The 22,890-nt window shown below is 30.3% G+C and overlaps 1 protein-coding gene across 1 annotated transcript; it reads left to right on the top strand.

The window, feature by feature from the left end:
- Positions 1–4: 4 nt before the first annotated feature.
- Positions 5–22,690, top strand: LOC132724859 (heat shock 70 kDa protein 12A-like). Its single transcript, XM_060709818.1, has 7 exons — positions 5–1,519; positions 16,401–16,763; positions 18,225–18,343; positions 18,784–18,883; positions 19,201–19,369; positions 20,216–20,350; positions 20,793–22,690. The coding sequence occupies exons 2-7, from the start codon at positions 16,419–16,421 to the stop codon at positions 21,719–21,721; spliced, it is 1,797 nt and encodes a 598-aa protein (XP_060565801.1). The 5' UTR covers positions 5–1,519; positions 16,401–16,418; the 3' UTR covers positions 21,722–22,690.
- The last annotated feature ends 200 nt before the right edge of the window (positions 22,691–22,890 follow it).

The raw sequence follows: 22,890 nt of genomic DNA, 5'->3' as shown, positions 1-22,890 counted from the left end.
ACAGAAATGTTGCATTTATAAACTAATCCGAAAAGCCAAATTCAGCTCTGAAAGGGTCCAAAATCACACACCTATTGTTGGTATTTCGAATGTTCAATAATAATCGTTTTCGTTACATGTCTTTTATGTCGGTCAAAAACTATATATGCAAAATGTAGCTTATGTTAAACTGACTGTTATTTAATTGAATATTGTTTGATTTAAAAACTTTACTTGACATGAGGTACAAGTTTGATACGTAAATTTACATATGATATCACACTTATCAACATTTATATAAATGAAGTTGAAAAACATTCCCATCGCAAAAGAAAGATTTAAATTAAATTTTGACTTTTATATCATGCTTTTTCTCAAAGGGACCTGGCACAGAGTTGGGATAGTGTAAAAAAAGTAATTCCAGAAAAAAATGTATATATAGTTTATATATAATATATAGACTATATAAACTGTATATATTTTTTTCTAAAATCACTTTTTACACTATCCCAACACTGTGTCGGGTTCCCTTTCTTTGTCTCAAGAGACCGTTTCATTAAAGGACCGTTTTGGGTGTTTCCCTTGCGCGGTCGCTTAATGCACGTTTGACTCTATGATGTATCTCTCACTTTAACACAAATTAAAGTAGCCATCACAACTTTCTGTAGCCAATACCACTTGGTGTAGCCAACACAACTTTCGGTAAACTTTGTTTAGCCATCACAACTTTCTGCAACCAGCACAACTTAGTGTAGCCAACACAACAATAAGCGCTACGTAAGTACGTTTGTCCACTATCGCAAAATTCTAGAAATAACTTGTTCAAGACAACTTTACTTGCTACAACGCCATGATAATAAATTGGCTCCGTTGCTTTCTTTTCTTCAATAACACCGAGATGTTTTGAATCACCATCTACTTGACATTAAGATATTTAACTTCAGACATTTAGCTCAAGGATGTAGAATATTTGTAAAGATATTCTGTAAAAGCTGGTGCCGTTTGTTGATCCTGCATATATGGTCACTTTTAAGTACTCAATCAACTTTCGGCATTTCGGTCTTCCTCCAACATTAAAGCTGGAAAGTCGCCATATGACCTATATTGTGTTGGCGCAACGTTAATATTATAGCATGTCATACATTCAGTTTGATCTATGAATACCACAGATTATCAAATATCATTTAGAGTTAACGACAATTTATACAAAAACGTATCGATCTACTTGACATATTTCTGTACTAAATTATGAATGTTTAATTGATTAATTGCTTTATCAAAATATCTCATTTGAAATGTATTTAAACAATGACCTCTACTTATAAATTTTTATTAAATCAAATAGGGTAGCAGATAAGATAGATTATTCATGTACATGAAGTTACAATCTTTAAATAGACAAACCAGGAAGTATAATATGCTTTATATTTCATAGAAGTACTAACAAAAATGTCCGAAAAAATGGTTATGTAAATTCTGGCGATTGTAATGAAGGGAATATATACATATTGCTGCATCAATCGTTAGCTGCCTAGATCAAGTAAGTGTTACAGTAAACATAATATATGTTCTAGATAGTAGTTTAATTTGTCATCGAAATATGTATGGCATTTTCTTCTTTCGATTTCAACCATTATGCAGTTTAATTCGTATTCGACTTTTTAAATATAACAAATGTATTTTGTTACGACCAAACTTGACTGATATGATATAATTTTTATATAACTAAATAAGATTACATAAAAGGGTTAACATTATTTGGACTTCATTTTATATTATAATCTTTGTTTACAATGTATGTGTTTGTGGAATAAATACGTTGAGTGTGGTACTAGGCAAAATATTTTCTGATTATTGTAACAAAAGTTTAATCTAAGAGTAAAATATAAGAATTTATTTCTTACTACATTACATATTTTATTATTACAAATGCTGTAAACGTTTAATGGGTATAGATGGATACCGAAAATAAGCTATTTTCGCGAAAATAAGATCGCGGCTACGAAAATAAGATTTATTTTTGAAATAGTGCATTTATCTGTTGAAATAATTATGTAAAATATATATTTATGCATTCATTGAATGATTTTACAGCAAATTAAATTTCAGAACCAAAAAAAATATTTAAAAAAGTGAAGTTTGAGCCGAAAATACTATCGTACGAAAATAGCTCAAATTGCCGTGTAAAGCGAAAATAAGATCGGGTCTTCGAAAATAAGATTTATATTTGATATAATGTATTAAAAACGTATTTTTTGTTGTTAATAATTGATTAGTATGAATGAAATAATAAATTTCAGAAACAAAAAAAAATATTATAAAATGTGAAGTTTGAGCCCAAAATACCATCGTATGAAAATAGCTCAAATTGCCGTGTAAAGCGAAAATAAGATCAGGTCTACAATAATAAGATTTATCTTTGATATAATGTATTAAAACGTATTTTTTTTTGTGTTATCAAATGATTTGTATGAATGAAATAATAAAGAATGAAATGTTTTGTAATGAAATATTAGACGTCTGTGCGGCAAACATGGTAAATACATATAAATCCGTACGTAAATATTCCAAATTTAGTATAGAAAAACGCATGAACATATAACCATAATTGCGTCTACGAAAATATAGGCTATATAAGATTTACATGGTTCATAACTTATATTAAAAATAGTATTAACTTTATTTTTAATGATTTTGCAAATAAATTTTAAGAATTAAATGTTCTCTTATAAGATAAGAAATGTTTGTGGTGAAAAAAAGTATCAAAATATTAGAAAAAACAAGTGCAAAAATAACCTGAAACAACGACTACGAAAATAAGATCTAAATCTATATAAGAATATGTACCATACGAAAATAAAATCTAAACAGTACTCTACGAAAATAAGATCTGTAAGGAAACAAAAGCTGTATGAAAATAATGTTAATACGAAAATAAGGTTACGAAAATAAGATCTATTAGTAAATAAGGTCTGTAAAACCAATTAAAGCCTGTATGAATTGATATTTATTTGAATATAAAACCTGTATGGAAATACTATATTTACGAAAATAAGATCATATTGAAAATAAATCTATACGAAAATAAGATTTGTATGAAAATAATGTTTGTATTCGACTAAGATTTTTAAAGATGTAAGATCTGTGAAATGAAAATAATATCCTTACAAAAATAAGATACATAAAAATATCTACAGGTACGAAAATAAGATCTGTACGGAAATAATGACTGTATAGGAATAAGATTTTTTTTATGATTTACACGAAAATAATATTTATATGATAATATTCTGGATCAGAATTACATGAAAAACGACTCTATATGAATATAATGTCTTTATAAAATAAAATCTTGAACTAAAATAAGATCTGTGTAAAAATATATCTGTATGATAACAAAATCTGTAAAAAAATTAAGACATCTATATTTTGATATGATTGGTGACTGTGATAAATCGCCAATAAACACCTTTAATGATGGGCATTAATAAGATCGTATGCGAAAATCCAATAATCCAATCATCGTATTAGCGCATTGATTGCTGCCGACAGCCATGTGCACGTGTCATACGTTGTATAATTTTTCCTTCTCATCTTGTCCGTGCATTATCTTATTAAAGCACTAAAGCAACAAAGCTATATACTGATCTTTTACTAAATATAGATATTATTTTTATATTACACGTATTTTTTAATTATCTTTTATTTTGGTATAAATCATTTCCATATTGATATTTTATTTTCATATAGCTAGATATCCTATTATTTACAGATTTTGATCATTTTTTCGTATCATTCTGAAACAGATATTATGTTCATACACATACATTTGTATCATTTTTCGTATTTCATATTCACAGACCTTATAAAATATTTGTAAAAATTTTAATAGTTTGAAAACATTATTTTTCATACAGATTTTATGTTTGCAGAGATCTTATTTTCGTGCAGATATATCAATTCATACAGTAATTTTTTTATAGATCTTATTTTCGTATAGATCACATTTTCAATAGGATCTTATTTTCGCACAGATAGTATTTTCATGAAGGTATTTTTAATATAGCTCATTTTCGTATATATATCTTATTTTGGCAAAAATCATATTTTCAATTAGATCTTGTTTTCGTACAAATATCAATTCATAAGGGTTTTAATTGTTTACAGATCTTATTTTCGTATAGATCATCATGATTTTCAATTGGATCCTATTTTCGTGCAAGTATAAGTATTTTCATACATATATTATTTTCATACAGGTATTATTTACTAAGAGATCTTGTTTTCGTATAACCTTATTTTCGTATTTACATAATTTTCATACTTTCAGATCTTATTTTCGTAGAGTACTGTATAGATTTTATTTTCGTACATATATTCTATATACAGTAGACAGTAGTCTTTGTTTCTGGGTTTTTTTTCTTCGCGCTAGTTAATTCTTGCTTTTATTTTGATGCTTTTTCACCCCACTACATTTTCTTGTTTTATAAGAGGAGATTTTATTTCTGCAATTAATACAATTTTATAAGTTATGATCTTATTTTCGTAGTCGCCATCTTGGGTTATTTTCGCATGCCTTCTTTCTATACTATTTGGGATATTTACCATATTTACCGAACAAACGTTTAATATTTCATTACAAAACATTTCAGTCTTTATTATTTCATTCATACAAATAATTTAATAATAACAAAAATACATTTTTAATTAATGCATTATAATAAGAATAAATCTTATTTTCGTAGACCCGATCACGTGATTAAATGGCGGTGAACGCAAATAAATTTGATCGTGATAAAAAATCCGTTTTCTAAGTGTTTATTGACAATATTTGTGTTTTTTGTGATTGAAAAGGGAATATAAATAATGGAGGATAAATATATTAAAGTGTTATTGGAATATTTTGTCAATATAAGGTAAACTTTGCGAAAATAACTTTTCTTCATTGAGAACAAAGGATTTTTAAAGCACGAACAAATAAGTGAATGTTAGTTCAAGGATTAATCTTTATATCGGTAACTGAACAATTTATATAGTATTCTACATATTAACTAAAATCTATGGGTAAACGTAAACACAGTGGTAACAGTGGCAAAAAACCAAAAGCTAAATCAAAATTTCCGGCTCAACGCTCGACCGGAAGCAGCGGTGGCAGCGGTGGCAGTGGTTCAAGCATAAATGACAGCGTTAGTGACGTAATAAGAGGTGCAAACTCTGTTTTGTTTAATGATTCCATTGCAGAAATGAATAATCTTGATAATTCCGTTTTTGAGCATAAAAGTGCAACACCCGAAACGAGCAAAAATGACCCATGCCCTTCAAATTCAGACATCATGGACTTCCTCAGAAATATGAATAAAAAAATAACCCAAATGGACCAAAGGTTGAGTAAACTTGATGTTCTGGAAGAAAAGGTCGGTAATGTTGAGACTGAACTAGTGAAAGTCTGGAATTATGTGCAAGATAGCAATGTTTCAAATATTGAGAAAACAAACAAAATTACGGATAAGATGGATAACCTTGAGATGGCACTGGCACAGGCTAATAGTCAAATTTCACAATTACAAAATGATAAAATGAGCTTGCAAAGTACTGTTAATTATGTCCAGGCACAAACTATGAGGAACAATCTCGTTTTTTCTGGGATAGAAGAAGATGCTGATGAAAAACCCGAGCAAACGGAAGCAATTCTACGTACGTTCTTAACGAAAGAAATGAAATTGGCACAAGACCTGGTCGATTCATTAAAATTTGAGCGAGTGCATCTCATGGGAGAAAGGTCTTTTAATCATCCTGGTGTAAGAGTACAAAGATTTCGGAATATAGTGGCAAAATTTACCTACTTTAAAGATCGCGAAATGATTAGACGCGCAAGCCCAGCATTGAAAAAAACTCGATATTACATTAACGAGCAATTTCCTAAGGAGGTAGCAGACCGACGAAAGGCACTATTACCAAAGCTTCGCGAAGCACGTGCTGCCGATAAAAAGGCCTGGTTCAGCTACGATAAGCTATTTATAGATGGGAAGCAGGTCCGCTTAACCGAGTCTGTCCAAAGCGGAACCGGAAGTACTTGCACAGATAATCCGTCTGCATACTAGGAAATATCGGAGGCTGAAGTCAAGGTGCTCTCATGGAACATTAATGGTCTGTCAACACATAAAATCGGGGACATTGACTTTGTAAAATATATTTGTAACTATGACATAATTTTCTTGTAGGAGTCTTGGGCCAACGAGCACACAAAAAGCAATATAAATGGTTATACTTGTTTAAACTGTTTTAGAAAATTTCAACACAAAAAATCAAAGCGCTGCAGCGGTGGAATTGTTGTCTATATAAAAGAGAGTTTACAAAAGGGCATTTCTGTTGTTAAAACATACCATGATGCTATTATTTGGGTAAAACTTGATAAAAACTTTTTTGGCCTAGACATGGATATTTTTCTTGCAGGTGTTTATATATGGGTTGAAAATTCACCCGCTTATAACATTATAAATACTGACTTGTTTGAATTGCTGCAGTAAGATATTAATAGTTATCAATCAAAGGGAAAGGTATTCTTGATAGGTGACTGGAATGCGCGTGTAGGGTTAAAAAGAGACTATATCGTGTGTGATCATATTATTGACTTTTTGAACGATGACAGTTATATGCCTGATACACCGTGTGAGCGAAAATCAATGGATAGAGTTACCAATACACACGGCTCAAAACTTATTGATTTGTGCAAGTCTATGTCGTTAAGAATAGCGAACGGCAGATTAGCAAGCGATTATGAAGGCTCTTTTACATTTATCAACAGCTCTGGCTCAAGTTTAATAGACTATCTATTGTTAAATGATCAAGATTTCCATAGTATTGATAATTTTTGTGTTGCACCATTAACTGAATGGTCTGATCATTGTGCTTTGTCATTTAATATTCTGTGTTGTTATAATAAGCAAACTATAAAACCTTCATATGAGAAAACTAGTATTAATTGGTCTGAACAAAATAAAAATGAATTTAGAAGACATTTAATTGCAGAATTGCCTGTGTTAAACCGTATTGTTGATGCATGTTCTATTAATTGTGACGGTGAAACTATAGACTCTTGTGTTGAAAGGTTTACAGATGTTATTAATGATATAGCATTGCCACTTTTTAAGAAAACTACCATTATTGACCCAAATAGAGTAAAATGTGATAATAGAGTATGTAAAAGGGCTGAGTGGTTTGACGATGAATGTCGACAAGCTAAGTGGGCTTTTTTCGATTCACTTTCTGTTTATGATAGACACAAAACCGAGGAAAATAGGACTGAAATGTTGCGTTTAAAATGTGTGTATAAAATGTTAGTAAAGCGTAAAAGAAAAAAATAAATTTGAATGTGAAAAAATAAAACGAATTGAAAATTTACGTCATTCAAAACCAAAAGACTTTTGGAAGTTTTTTTCGTAGAAAAAATGAGAAAGGAAGTGGCACATTAACTGTTGATGATTTTTTGAAATATTTTTCAAGTTTAAACAATAATTGAATTTCCAAACCCCTAATGAATTATCTGAATAAATGAAGCTGAAGGAATTTTGTTTCGTAAATTATAATTTTGATGTACATGTAAAGATAGGTAGTGGTAGTAACTTTGATTTAGAACCATGTTTATTATAAGCCAATCACAACTAACTGAAGTCTCACTGAAGTTTCTTAATATATTTAAAGAAAGCTTTAAATAGAGAATAAAGTGTTGTAGGGTAGTGCATTAATTTATTTAGAATGATAATACTAAATATAGTAAGATCCGTTCCGGATCTATGATATACTTTCGGCACATTTCAGTAGATACTTTTCATAAATGTCAAAAGCTTTTAGAATTCATGTGGACATTAATTTCTCCAATTCTTGATTTGGTCTGTGCTAACGAGTATTATAGGTAAGGTCGAAACCTATTATTTTATACTATATCAACACCCAAAAGAACCCATGCTATGCTACGGAAATTGATAGAAGGTGCCATGCACCATCTTGTTAGTTGGTCTATCGAAAATTTTTACTCTATCGGAATTTTAATGAATAAAACGACTGGAAATGATTGGTCCGAAAAAAATGATATAACTAAAGCGATGCTCAATTTGGTTTTCCGCAAGGGTCGTTCTACGGTAGATGCAGCATTTGTTATTAAACGCTGTTGTCACATAAGATTTTAAATGAAATAAACGTTTGTATTAATGTATGTATGGTTTGATATGAAAAAGAGCATTTGATAGTTGTGTATTTTTAAATAGTACTCGTGAACCTATGGCTAAAAATTTTGTCATAAGTTATGTATTGATGGAAAAATTATTTAGAATATTAAGGGACATGTTATTCACAAGTTAAAGTTCTGTATCAAGGGTTGTAACTTATATTCGGACTATTTTGAGTGTGCTGTAGGCTTAAAACAGGGAGAGGTTATGTCCCCTTTATTGTTCTCATTATTTGTTGATGATCTTGAGCTATTTTTACAAAGAGGGCATTGTTACAACCTGAATTGTAATAAAACCGGAATTGTAATAAAATTATTACAAAACTGGTTAGGATGCAAAAATATTATTACATTTAGGTAGTCAACCTGAATTGTAATAAAACCCGAAAATGTAATAAACGGTCAAAACTCAAGAAAATGTGGCAAGAAAAGTCTCTTTCACATACATGGTGTTTGAAAAACGAATTGGGACTTGGAATTTGGACATCGGAATTTTTATAAAACTTAACATGGAAACGAATTAAAACTAAAAGAAAATACATTTCAAACTTGGAGAGCAAAAATGATATCATAAAGTTGATTACAACCTGCATTCTTTAAAGTACTTGACATACATTTTATTCCTACGATACCATTGAGAAATTGACTTTTAAGGTCACAGTAATGTTAATTTATTGATAATATGAATAAATAAAGGAAGGATGACGTTCATTCAAATGTAACAATCTTAATACAATTCCAGAAAAATGTGTCCATATAGTACCTTAAATAAACAATCTGAAGCGTAATGCCATCGTGAAATGTAACTAACTATCTGATACGTAGCATTTTTATTTTCTATTTTGTACAACCACCAAATAATATATTTTTTGAAGATCATCTTTACTAACGATATAATAGCAATAAAGAAACTTTGCTTGCTTGGTGTATAGAACAGTTATTACAAAACCGGTTGAACTGCAAAAAAGTTATTACAATTGCGTTGACAACCTGAAATGCAATAAAACTCAAAATGTAATAAACTTTCTGAAAGTTGTCTTTTTCTAGAATAAATCTTCAACAACAACAACAACAACAACGGAAAAGAAAAAAAAAACGATGAACAAACCAACTATTAATGAAAATATAACGTTCAACATCAGTCAGTTATAAGAAATGTTGATTTTTGATTTAAATAAAAATGTAGGAGTAACAGTGAAAGTTAAGTGTAACAATTTTATTACAAAACCGGTTGAATTGCCAAAAAGTTATTACAATTCAGTAGACAACCCGAAATGTAATAAAAACTCAAAATGTAGTAAATTTTTTACTAGTTTTTAAATCATCTACTAATAAAAAATGACGTTAAATACCAGTTATAAGTAATGTTGATTGTTTGATGTAAACTAACAGTAAAAGTCAAGTGTAAAAATTTTATTACAAAACCGGTTGAACTGCCAAAAAGTTATAACAATTGAGTTGAAAACCTGAAGTGTAACAAAAACACGAAAAGTAATAAACTTTTCGAAAGTTGTCTATTTCTAAAATAATTCTTTAACATCAACAACGAAAACAAAAGAACCGATGTACAAACCATCTTCTAATAAATAAAAATAACGTTAAATGCCAGATATAAGTAATGTTGATTGTTTGATATAAAACAAAATGTAGGAGTAACAGTAAAAGTCAAATGTAAATTTTTTATTACAAAACCGGTTGAACTGCAAAAAAGTTATTACAATTGAGTTGACAACCTGAAATGTAATAAAAACACAAAATGTAATAAATTTCTTGAAAAATAATTCTTTAACATCAACAACGAAAGAGAAAGAACCGATGAACAAAGTATCTACTAATCAGAAATAACGTTAAAGATGTGTTATACGTAATGTTGATTAATTGATATAATGAAAAATTTAGGAGTATCATTAAAATTCAATTTTATTACAAAACCGGTTGAACTGCCAAAAAGTTATTACAATTCAGTAGACAACCTGAAATGTAATAAAAACTCAAAATGTTATACATTTTTAACAGTTTTTTATTTCTAAGACAATTCTTTATCAACAAGGGAAACGTAAGGAACGATGAACAAACCAACTTCTATTAAAAAAATAACGTTAAAAATGTAATAAAACCTCAAAATGTAATAATTTTTTAACCAGTTTTCTATTTCTAAGATAATTCTTTAGCAACAACAACAACAACGGAAACATTTCAGGTTGTCAACTCAATTGTAATAACTTTTTGGCAGTTCCACCGGTTTTGTAATAAACTTTTTACACTTGACTTTTACTGTTACTCCTACATGTTCCTTTACATCAAACAATCAACATTACTTATAACTGGTATTTAACGTTATTTTTTTTATTAGTAGATGATTTGTACATTAATTATTTCGTTTCCGTTGTTGTTGTTGCTAAAGAAGTATCTTAGAAATAGAAAACTGGTTAAAAAATTATTACATTTTGAGGTTTTATTACATTTCAGGTTGTCTACTGAATTGTTATAACCTTTTGGCAATTCAACTGTTTTGTAATAAAATTGTTACACTGAACTTTTACTGTTACTACTACATTTTCATTTATATCAAACAATCAATATTGCTTACAACTGATGTTTAACGTTATTTTTAAATAGTAGTTGGTTTGTTCATCGGTTCTTTCTTTTTCGTTTTTGTCAGTTCAACGGGTTTTGAAATACAATTGTTACACTGAACTTTTACTGTTACTCCTACATTTTCTGTTATATCAATTTAACAACATTACGTATAACACATCTTGAACGTTATATCTGATTAGTAGATATTTGTTCATCGGTTCTTTCTCTTTCGTTGTTTCGTTGTTTCGTCTTTTTGCAGTTCAACCAGTTTTGTAATAAAATTGTTACATTTGGCTTTTACTGTTACTCCTACATTTTGTTTTATATCAAACAATCAACATTACTTAATTATAACTGATATTTAACGTTATTTTTATTTATTAGAAGATGGTATGTACATCGGTTCTTTTGTTTTCGTCGTTGATGTTAAAGAATTATTTTAGAAATAGACAACTTTTGAAAAGTTTATTACATTTCGTGTTTTTTGTTACACTTCAGGTTTTCAACTCAATTGTAATAACTTTTTGGCAGTTCAACCGGTTTTGTAATAAAATTTTTACACTTGACTTATACTGTTAAATCAACATTACTTATAACTGGTATTTAACGTCATTTTTTATTAGTAGATGATATGAAAACTAGTAAAAATTTATTACATTTTGATTTTTTATTACATTTCAGGTTGTCTACTGAATTGTAATAACTTTTTGGCAATTCAACCGGTTTTGTAATAAAATTGTTACACTTAACTTTCACTGTTCCTCCTACATTTTCATTTAAATCAAAAATCAACAATTCTTATAACTGACTGATGTAGAACGTTATTTTTTCATTAGTAGTTGGTTTGTTCATCATTTTTTTTCTTTTCCGTTTTTGTTGTTGTTGAAGATTTATTCTAGAAAAAGACAACTTTCAGAAGTTTATTACATTTTGAGTTTTATTACATTTCAGGTCGTCAACGCAATTTTAATAACTTTTTTGCAGTTCAACCGGTTTTGTAATAACTTTTCTATACACCAAGCAAGCAAATTTTCTTTATTGCTATTATATCGTTAGTAAAGATGATCTTCAAAAAATATATTATTTGGTGAAAATGAAAATGCTACGTATAACATAGTTAGTTAAATTTCACGATGTCATTACGCTTCAGATTGTTTATTTAAGGTACTATATGGACACATTTTCTGGAATTGTATTAAGATTGTTACATTTGAATGAACGTCATCCTTCCTTTATTTATTCATATTATAAATAAATTAACATTACTGTGACCTTAATTTCTCAATGGTATCGTAGGAATAAAATGTATGTCAAGTATTTTAAAGAATGCAGGTTGTAATCAACTTCATGATACCATTTCTGCTCTTCAAATTTGAAATGTATTTTCTTTTAGTTTTAATTCGTTTCCATGTTAAGTTTTATAAAAATTCCGATGTCCACATTCCAAGTCCCAATTAGTTTTTTTAAACACCATGTATGTGAAAGAGACTTTTCTTGCCACATTTTCTTGAGTTTTGACCGTTTATTACATTTTCGGGTTTTATTACAATTCAGGTTGACTACCTAAATGTAATAATATTTTTGCATCCTAACCAGTTTTGTAATAATTTTATTACAATTCCGGTTTTATTACAATTCAGGTTGTAACAGGGCATGACATTGGTTTAACCTTAGATGATATTACTTTTATTCTAATGCTTTTTGCAGACGACATGGTTATTTTAAGTGACACTGTTTGCGATCTTCAAAATAGTCTAGATTTATTATATACATACTGTAACAAATGGGGCCTAGAAGTAAATACCCTCAAAACGAAAATAATTGTTTTTAGGAAAAGAGGTCACATAAAGCAAAATGAGCATTGGACATATAATAATGAAAACATAGAAATAGTTGATAATTTTAATTACCTTGGGATTGTTTTTAACTATACGGGTACATTCATATTAAACCAAGAAACATTGGCTGGTAAAGGCCTTAAGGCCCTTAATATTTTGATGCATAATATAAAGGGATTAAATCTTAAACCTAGTGTTATATGCCAACTTTTTGATGCTTTTGTAACAGCTACTCTTAATTATGGCTGCGAAATTTGGGGATTCAGTAAGTCAAAAGAAATTGAACGGATCCATCTGAAATTTTGCAAAATGTTATTAAATGTTAAATCTTGTTGTACAAATATGGGTGTGTATGGTGAATTAGGGCGCTATCCGCTTTACATTAACAGATATACCTATAGTACGCATTATTAAATTCTGGTGTAAAATTGTATCGTCTACAAATATATTATTAACAGATTATATGATAATTTTTGTAAATGTAATGTTATCAAAAATAACTGGGCATATCAAGTTAAAAGTATTTTGGACTGCTATGGTTTTTCATATGTTTGGAACAACCCATCCTGTGTTGATCTAGGTAAATTTCATCTACTTTTTAATGCTCGACTAATTGATACTTTTAAACAAAACTGGTTTCAACGATTGCAAGAATGTGAAACATTATTTATGTATAAGCAATTTAAAACAGAATTTAGATTCGAACTATATTTAGATTTATTGCCATTCAAGTTTTGAAATGTTTTATCAAAATTTAGATTATCTTCACATAAACTGGCTATTGAAACTGGACGCTATTCTAGAAGTGGAACGAAATAAGCGTTATTGTATTTTTTGTCAAAACAGAGATATTGAAGATGAATACCATTTTGTTATATCATGTCCGTTGTACGAACATTTTAGAAAACAATATATCAAAGCCTATTTTTATAGAAGACCATATATTATAAAATTTACAGAGCTTTTTAAGAGTGAAAATCAAGCTACAATAAGAAATCTTTCCAGATTTATTTACACTGCTTTTATACTTAAAAAGTCTTTGCTTTGTTAACTTTTATGGAATTTTATGGAAGCAATTTATTTTATTTTTATTTTGTATATGATATTGATTCATATATATGTAAACATCTTATTCATCCTCCACAAACAATATGTTGACAATGTAAATTGTGTTCACTGTTTGTTAAATCACATGATAAAATTATGATATTTATGTATATGCAATTGTATGACAAAAAAACTGTACTGTTTACGTCAATAAAATTATCTATCTATCTATCTATCTTATTTTCGCTCACACGGCGATTTGAGCTATATTCGTACGTATGTATTTTCGGCTCAAACTGTACTTTTTTTAGATATTTTTTTGGTTCTGAAAATTTAATTTGCTGTAAAATCATGCAAAGAATGCATAAATATATAACTTACATAATTATTTCAACAGTTAAATGCACTATTTCAAAAATAAATCTTATTTTCGTAGCGCGATCTTATTTTCGCTAAAATAGCTTATTTTCGGTATCCATCTATACCGACGTTTAATTGCCTTTCAGTTCGATAAAATATTAACAAAAAGATATTTTATTAGTTTTCTTTATTATGTATCTAATACGATCCGTCATACCATTTTGGTAACTTGCGCAACGGAAATCGACGGAATATAACGAAGACGACGATTACCACTATGTATTTCAATAAATGTGCCTCTTTAGCGTGATGTTCAACCTAAACTAAACTATTGAACGTTGACAGAAAGGGCCAATTAAGTTTAACACTTTACCAAGAAAAAATGAAAAGGTTTTGAAAATTTATTTAATTCTTTAATGTGCTGATTATGAGTATACAGACCTTTCTAATGATATAAAATATGAAACTGATTAATGAAAGATAACTTTGTAATTATTTATACATTTGCATCTAATTAGCCGCCATACCGTTTTCCAACTGGTATTTCTTATCAGCAATATGTTACTATTAATAGATTCTATAACACTAACATACAACGTGTAGTCACGTGATTCTTACAATAGAACAGGGAGTATCTGTTTATAATTAGATAAAATAATGGATTATAATAGGTCTCATAAGATATAAACAACCAAATAATTTAAATGTGTCATTTCAAATATCATTCATGATTTATCAATCATAAAATAGCAACGCTTGACACTTAGAAAAAAAGTAAAAGTATCCCTAAATTCACTGACTGGGTCCATAGGGATACGTTATTAATTCATTTTATGAAAATTGTAATGTTGCTTTTTAAGATGTCAATATTTGTACATTTCACTTCATTTAGCAACGTTACTTTATTTTTGAATTTTTAAGATTATAAAAATAATTGTGGTCCTTAATTGTTCAGTTATTGATATGCTTTTATATTCAGATTTTAAGGCCTTCTCCTACCATAGATATAATATTAAACTGTTACAAATATAGTCGCCGGTTTCTACCGGCGAGTAATTAAATCGAAAGTAGCCATATGCTGTTACTTATTATAAATACGTGTAACAATTTTGCAAATATTTCGCTCTTATTTGAATAACTTATCTAACACAAGGGGCTTAACTTGATAGAAAGGACGATATTTTAAATACTTAACGTCTTGTTTCAATATTTATGGTGTTTAAACATGTAGTTTCAATTGGTTGAAAAATACGAAAGCATAAATAGTCCACCATCACTTACGGATATTTTTTTTTCATGAAAACTTTCGCAAAACTTATGGAGGTTTCCGCGTTAATAATTTCGTTTTCATATTGTTATTGTTTAGTACAGGAGTACATTGTAATTCTTTAATTTCTTTAAAAATTACGAAAGATTGTTTAATACAAGTTAAGCCTACTTGTCCTTCTAGGGCAACACCAATTTTATAAATACAATGTATGGTTATAAACAGGAGTACAAGTATAGGGACCGGAAGAAATTGTATCTTTAAAAATATCTATTATATATATAGCATTCATTTCTTATATCTCGTATTGCCTATAAATTGAAAGACATACATAATTAGCATACATACCTTGTGATACCTTGTGATGTATGGGAAACTTTATTTGTCCCTAACAGATCGACTACCGCAACCATTCTCCTCGAGTTCTATTTTCTTGTCGTCCGCTACGGTATTGGTCTATTCAATAAATATCGTCAAATTTGAATCTTCTCCACTGCCAGTGTTTATCTAATTTTGATTTAAACTCATTCACATTCTTGACTGGAAAGTAGGTTCCATTCGTTTACAACTCTATATTCGAAGGAATTTTGTCTGATTGTCTTTATATATATGTCCTCAAATTTCATGATTTAAAACCAGCTTGCGAGATATTTTTGGGGGGTTTAACGTCGCGCACCAGCACTAGATAGTAAATGTCATACTTTCCACCTAAAGTTACTGGTGGAGGAAGACCTCAGGTGTCCCTCTGTACATTATTTAAAGCATTAACGGGCACCTGAGTAGAACCACCGACTTTCCGTAAGCTAACTGGGTAGCTTGCGAGATATTAATTGCCGTAACCGATAAAGGAAGTGTGTGAGGTGCACCCAAACCCCTTTTACTTGAAGAACCCATTGTCGCGGACTAGCGCTCGCTTTCTTCGTTCTCCTTATTGTAAAAACCATAACATAAGCACATTTTTTGCTTTGACTTTGGAATGAGCCATAAACTGACTGGACAATTTAACATTGAAACAGACATTACGATGCTTTTATGATTATTTCTCTTAATAATATTTAACTCAATTATCTAATTATCTAATTAATTGGTGGTATTGCAATTACAGAAATACAAAAGGTTGACGATGTCGGGTGCAAAAGGTAGTACAAAGGGAGGACCAAGCAGTAAGGGAGATAAATTGGTCGTTGCAGCTATTGACTTTGGTACGACTTACTCTGGATATGCATTCTCTTTAAAACACGAGTATATTAAAGACCCTACAAAAGTTTATGCTCAGACAAAATGGATCGCTGGTACAGGATCCTTGATGTCATTTAAAACACCGACAATTCTTCTCCTAAACAAAGACAAGACATTCAAAGCTTTTGGGTATGAAGCAGAAACCGAGTATGGTGAACTAGCGATTAATGGGGAACACAAGGATTACTATTATTTCAGACGCTTTAAGATGATGCTATGTAATTCAATGGTATTTATGAAATTTAACATTTTCATACTATTTCATATAATCATATCTCTTTAGATCTTTTTAGTTCGTTATTAAAGCTGTGAGGATATGTTGTTTATTGGTACCAATTACCTTAAAGATATGCATTTCCGGTCATATAAAAAGCGTCAACCTTTTTTCGTTCTCGGAAGACATAATTTGCAAAGCGTCGCTTCTGTGCAGAATTTTGATTGCGGGAATATTTCTAAGTGTTTAGATTTGAAGTGTAAATAAAGGCAGATTTGTTTTGTCATGTACATTGTACCTTTGTATGAAATAAAGACAGCATTTTTAGCTCGACTATACGAAGTATATGGAGAGCTGTCCTACTCGCCCCGGCGTCGGCGTCCAGATTAAAGTTTTGGTGCAGTAAAATATTTTTCACTATAACTTTGTCATTTCTTAAGGCATCAACTTCAAACTTAAAATATATGTTCCTTATCATCAACCACATCTTATGTGACAAGGTTTATAACTCTAGCACCAATATTTTCAGATTTATCTCCCCTTGAACTTAGAATTTTCCTTAAAAAATACAATTTTTTTACTGTTACTTCTTTATTTCTTAAGGGATCAACCTCATACTTCAAATATATGTACCTTATCATCATCCCCATCTTATGTGACAAGGTCCATAACTTTAGCACCAATATTTTCAGATTTATCTCCCCTTGAACTTAGAATTTTCTTTAAAAAATATTATTTTTTACTGTAACTTATTTATTTCTAAAGGGATCAACTTCATACTTCAAATAAATGTACCTTATCATCATCCACACCTTATGTGACAAGATTCATAACTCTAGCACCAATATTGCAAGAATTATGTCCCCATCAACTTAGATTTTTTTACTAGAAAAATGTTATTTTTACTATAACCTTTTTAGTTTTAAAGGTATCTACTTCAAACTTCAAATACTTATTCCTTATAATCAATTATATTTTATGTGACAATGTTCATAACTCTTGAAGTAATTTTTACAGATTTATCTCTCTTTGAACTTAGGATTTTCTTTAAGAAATATTATAACTTTGTTACTTTTTAAGGTATCTACTTCAAACTTCAAATATATACTTCTTATCATTACATACATGTTGTGTGACAAGGTTCATAACTCTAGCGTGACTATTTCTAGAATTGTTTCCCTTGATCTTGGAATTTATCTTAACAAATGTTATTTTTTTACTATAACTTAATACATAATTGTACATAATTGATTTTTCTTTCATAGTTTTGTCCTCCTTACTGCGTCCAGTATTTTATTAGTCGAGCTTGGCTGTCTCCTGTGACAGCTCTTGTTCATAGTCCTGCTGAATGACATTCATATTACCTTTTTAGTATTTTACTTCTATAATGCAGGGCATGTTTGCAATGTCTTGGTTGCCGTATTGTTTTAAACTGTTATCTTTCTCTTGTTGATCTTACATTCTAATTGATCACAGGGATTAAAGCGAGATATAGAAATAACAGACGAATTTGGTCATAAGATGAAGGCTCTAGAGGTGTTCGGTATAGCTATCAAATACTTGAAAGATCACCTTATGGGATGTCTACGTAACATGTAAGTATTCAAATCAAACCTTGCTAATATTGATAACAAATAGATGCAATTTTGATATTAAAATAATGATATACAAGTTTTCATAGGATTCTATTTTGATAAATTGTTCTCTAGCATATTTTTTTATAACAACTTCAAGTGAATTACACACATTAACTAAACGTTCAATACATGTGGATACATCTGTTTAGGATATATATTGATGTATACTTCGTAGCGATTTCATTGTACCATTGAACTTTATATTATATCAAAATTTATACATATGTATTAATCCGTCAATTAGAAAGAATATATATAGCTCTAAATTAACGTTGTGCTTTTATAATTGCACCATTTTGATTGTGTTGTATCTATTAGTAATATTCCAAAATACTAACATTTGTTCTTGGAACCCAACATCATTAAATTTATTCTGCATGTTATGACAAATTATCTAGATTACATGATATAGATGATAATGACTTACGATGGGTGTTAACAGTCCCTGCCATATGGAATGACGGCTCTAAACAGTTCATGAGAGAGGCAGCAGAAATTGTAGGTTTAATGTCACAAATAATTTATTAAAATATTATTATAAATTTGTTTAAGAAATTGTGAAATCTAGCTATATTAAAACGTATTTCTTTATCAGCCCAACTGTATAATTTTATAGAGACTGCATTTATTCAATACTTAGAACCACATTCATGTTTGAGTTCCGTTTAAGGCGGTGCTACAGGGCGTGAACGAGAGCTTGCATTTACCACTGCAATGCACGAACAGACTAGCCTGGATCATTTTCAGTCAGGTTTGCTAATTTTATTGCTTTCATTTTGTTAAACGTTTTAATTTATTCAAATTTGATCTTTTAGGCTGGAATAAAGACAGAAAATCTGATTATCGCCCTTGAACCGGAAGCAGCCTCGTTATTTTGTATGCATCTTCCGGTTGACAAAATGTCAATTGAGGGGAACATGTCCGGTTCCATGCGTGTATCTCCGTTTTCTAAAGGTAGAAAATACATGGTGGTTGACGTTGGAGGTAAGGCAACATTGATTCATCCTCTTACCCCCGTTTCTTGCTCTGTGTCTGTTTGCTGAGCCACTAGGTACTTTTCTATGCGACTGGATTTTGGCTACTTCCTCGAAAGTTGATCTCCTTTTCACTTTTGTTCATCTTTTTCTCTCCTATTTCGTAAAAAACTTTGTCCAACCAATCTTTGACGCAAAGTTTTGCATTATGTGTAAGATAAGTTATTTTGCAGTTTACACAAATAAATTTCTCCTGCTTTGGGCGATACCTGATATTTAAGACTTAGATAATACATATCTATATTCGTTTATTTTAAGGTGTAAATGCAAAGGTTAAGTGTTAGTATATATGATGTGTGTTGCCTCATCGGTATGAATTAAATATACTTATTTAAGTTAATGCTGTTTATATTATTGTTGTATTAATGCTGTTATTTTATTCAAATTTGTTTTAAGTCAAGTAACGTGTGTCAGAAAATTTATACCAGAACATATAATGAATTGTTCATAATTTTTAGTTCTCATTTTCAGTAAATCAACTGTTTTCATTCACTGGGGATTGCAAATTGATGCATTTTATAAAAACAAATTTAAATTATGCGAATTTGGTTAAAATCGGTCTGAAATTAAAGAGTTCATATTTTTAATTCCGATCTGAGTACATATTGTACGTGAGAAGCATGTTATACGTACTTGTGGTTGTTTGTTTTTGTTTTGTTGTTGTTGTTGTTATTGTTGTTGCTGTTGCTGCTGCTGCAGGAGAATACCATGTGTGCATTTTTGACAACGAAAAACGTACATTAAAGGAAGTTAGATTAACATCTAATTAACGATTTCTATCTTATACTACATTCAGGCGGAACAGTTGATATAACTCTACATGAAGTCGTTGATTCGGACAAACTCAAAGAATTACATTCAGCGAATGGTGGCGCGTGGGGAGGCACGACAGTCGATGCTGCTTATGAAAACTTTCTCGCGAAAATAACAGGTCAGTAAAAAAGCTTCAACGAAATTTTCGTCGAAATACAGTTCTGTAGACTCATACATTTGTAAGTTTCCTTAAGCCGTCTTTGGGTATCAGAACATATTCAAAAGTTATATAAATGGTGATGTTATTCCGCCCGATACCAATACAATGTCTTACACGCATTGTACCTGTCATATCAACATGGTTAAATCATTCTTTGAATGTTGTTTTTCGATGACTCGTTGTTACGCCTTTTTCCTCCACACTATAACAGTATGTAACAAAACTATTAACATATTAAATATAAGCCTTTAATAATGATGTTTAATTGCACAAAGTGAAAGAATATTTTAATTAATGATAAGATATATTGTACTAAAAATTTTCATAAAATGTGAAGTCTTGAGAAACGAGAGTACATGTGAAATTGAAAGTTTTAAGGAATGATTTGTTGATTTTGTAGGAGAAAAAACTTATAAGCGATTCAAAACAGAAGCTGCAGAAGATCACATCGATCTGCTCCGAGAGTTTGAAACTAAAAAAAGAGGAGTAGTAGCTGGAAAAACTGGAAAAGAGACCATAAAAATCCCAGTTCGCTTGGCAGACTTGTATAAAGAAGACACAGGCAAACTGTTTAAAGATAGAATAAGTGAGATACCAGACTTTAAAGATAAAGTTAAATGGTTGAGTGATAAAATTCGAATTGATATGGGAATTGTAAAGTCGTGGTACGACGAATCGTGTAAAAATACTGTAAAACATATCAAGACGATATTTCAGGATACGAAAAGTCAGGGAGTTGATACAATCTTACTCGTCGGCGGTTTTTCTGAATCACCAATGCTACAAGAAGCTATAAGATCAAGTTTTCAAGACAAAAGATTAATCATACCTGAAGAAGCTGGTTTGGTGGTTTTAAAGGGAGCTGTGATATTTGGACATAACCCAATTACCATAGTGTCACGTGTTGCAAAATGTGCGTATGGCATCCGAGTATATCGTGATTTTAAAGCTGGTGTACATCCGGAAAACAAAAAGGTTCAAGTTGGAAAACGTGTTAAATGCAAGGATGTGTTTGCTTGTCATGTAAAGAAAGGTCAAGAACTGGTTGTTGGTGAGGTGCAATCAAAACAACGATACACGCCACTAGAAGCAGATCAAATGACATTGATCTTTGATTTATACACATCTACAAAGGAAGATCCTCAATACGTCACGGATGCAGACTGCTCTTATTTAGGTCAGCTGGAAGTTGAAGTTCCGGATCTTTCTGGCGGGAAAGATCGAGGTGTCTTTGTGAAACTGATTTTTGGCGGAACGGAAGTCGTTGTTGAGGGAGAGGATGAAAAAACGAAAAAGGTTACAAAGGCAACCTTTGATTTTTTGCAGTAGCTGTCTCGATATTGTAGGATATTGCTGCAAATTGTTTGTTACTTTGTGTTGTTTGTTTACGTGACATATTGTGCACTCAACATTCTGTCTGCAATTGTAAGTTAATACTTTTTCCTTCGAGCATTATCTTAACATTACGAACTGTGACAATCGTTGAAATAATGTTATATTAAGGAAAACGAACACGTTAATTTGAATAAAAACAAAAATGCATTATGTAGGGTGCATCCATCTCTTGGTAGGATTGTCGCCGACGGTTCCTGTGCCGCTAAAGTCACTTGCCGGTACCTTGACCAAAGCACATTTTCAACATTGTTTGATTTGAATACGTGTGAGAGAGGGGTGTGATGGAGGTCTTTAATACCTTAATGTGTGAGTGTGCAGCCATTCAATTGCTAAAGGTGAGCGTCTTCCCAGAAAGAACGATTGATTAGTACTATAGTAGCCTGGTGACCTGAATCATGCCCAAATATCTTGAATGGACTTGCTCTTCTTTCAATATGGTCAATATGGACAAATCCATTTATCATTAAAAAAAATATCACAATACACACTGACTGAATATCGAACAGTTCAGATCATGATCAGACAGCACGGATGTACCTCTGCACTTGCCGTTTCCGGAAGTGAAACAAATTCTGAGCATGCGCATATACGGAACTCGTAAAAAGTAGCAACTTAGCTAGTTATGGGAAATGACTTATATATATTATGTAGAATATGACTAAGGGCTAACCTGTGTATATACGTAAAGAGGCGAAGATGATAGGACGAATAGGTTTTAATGAAACTCTAGATTATTAAACTTGAACTAGATTGTAGTAAGGTAGAAAATGAGAAATTTCGTGATGAAAGTCAAGAGAATCGATAACATTTTGTGTAAATAAATATCAAAGTTATAATGTACAAATGTACTATATTGATTTACATACACATAAAATGTAATTTTGCATAGCTCAAAAAGCAGTGGTATTTATCTATAAATTTAAGGATATTAAAGTTTTTTATTCTGTATATATTATTTATATTTGCGGTTCTGAAGATATTTGATATTGTTTTGTTTATGCTGGATATATTTAAATAAATATATTATTCAAGGTTTAATTACATGTAACACCTTCTATCAGACACAGTTTATATACAATGTTATCATAGAAAATATCATTCAC

The sequence above is a fragment of the Ruditapes philippinarum genome, unplaced genomic scaffold, assembly GCF_026571515.1.
Source record: "Ruditapes philippinarum isolate M1 unplaced genomic scaffold, ASM2657151v2 ctg4587_1_1_1_1, whole genome shotgun sequence".
In the NCBI taxonomy this organism is placed as follows: domain Eukaryota; kingdom Metazoa; phylum Mollusca; class Bivalvia; order Venerida; family Veneridae; genus Ruditapes; species Ruditapes philippinarum.
The sequence above is the reverse complement of the archived record's forward strand: the minus strand, read 5'-3'. Positions and strand labels throughout refer to the sequence as shown.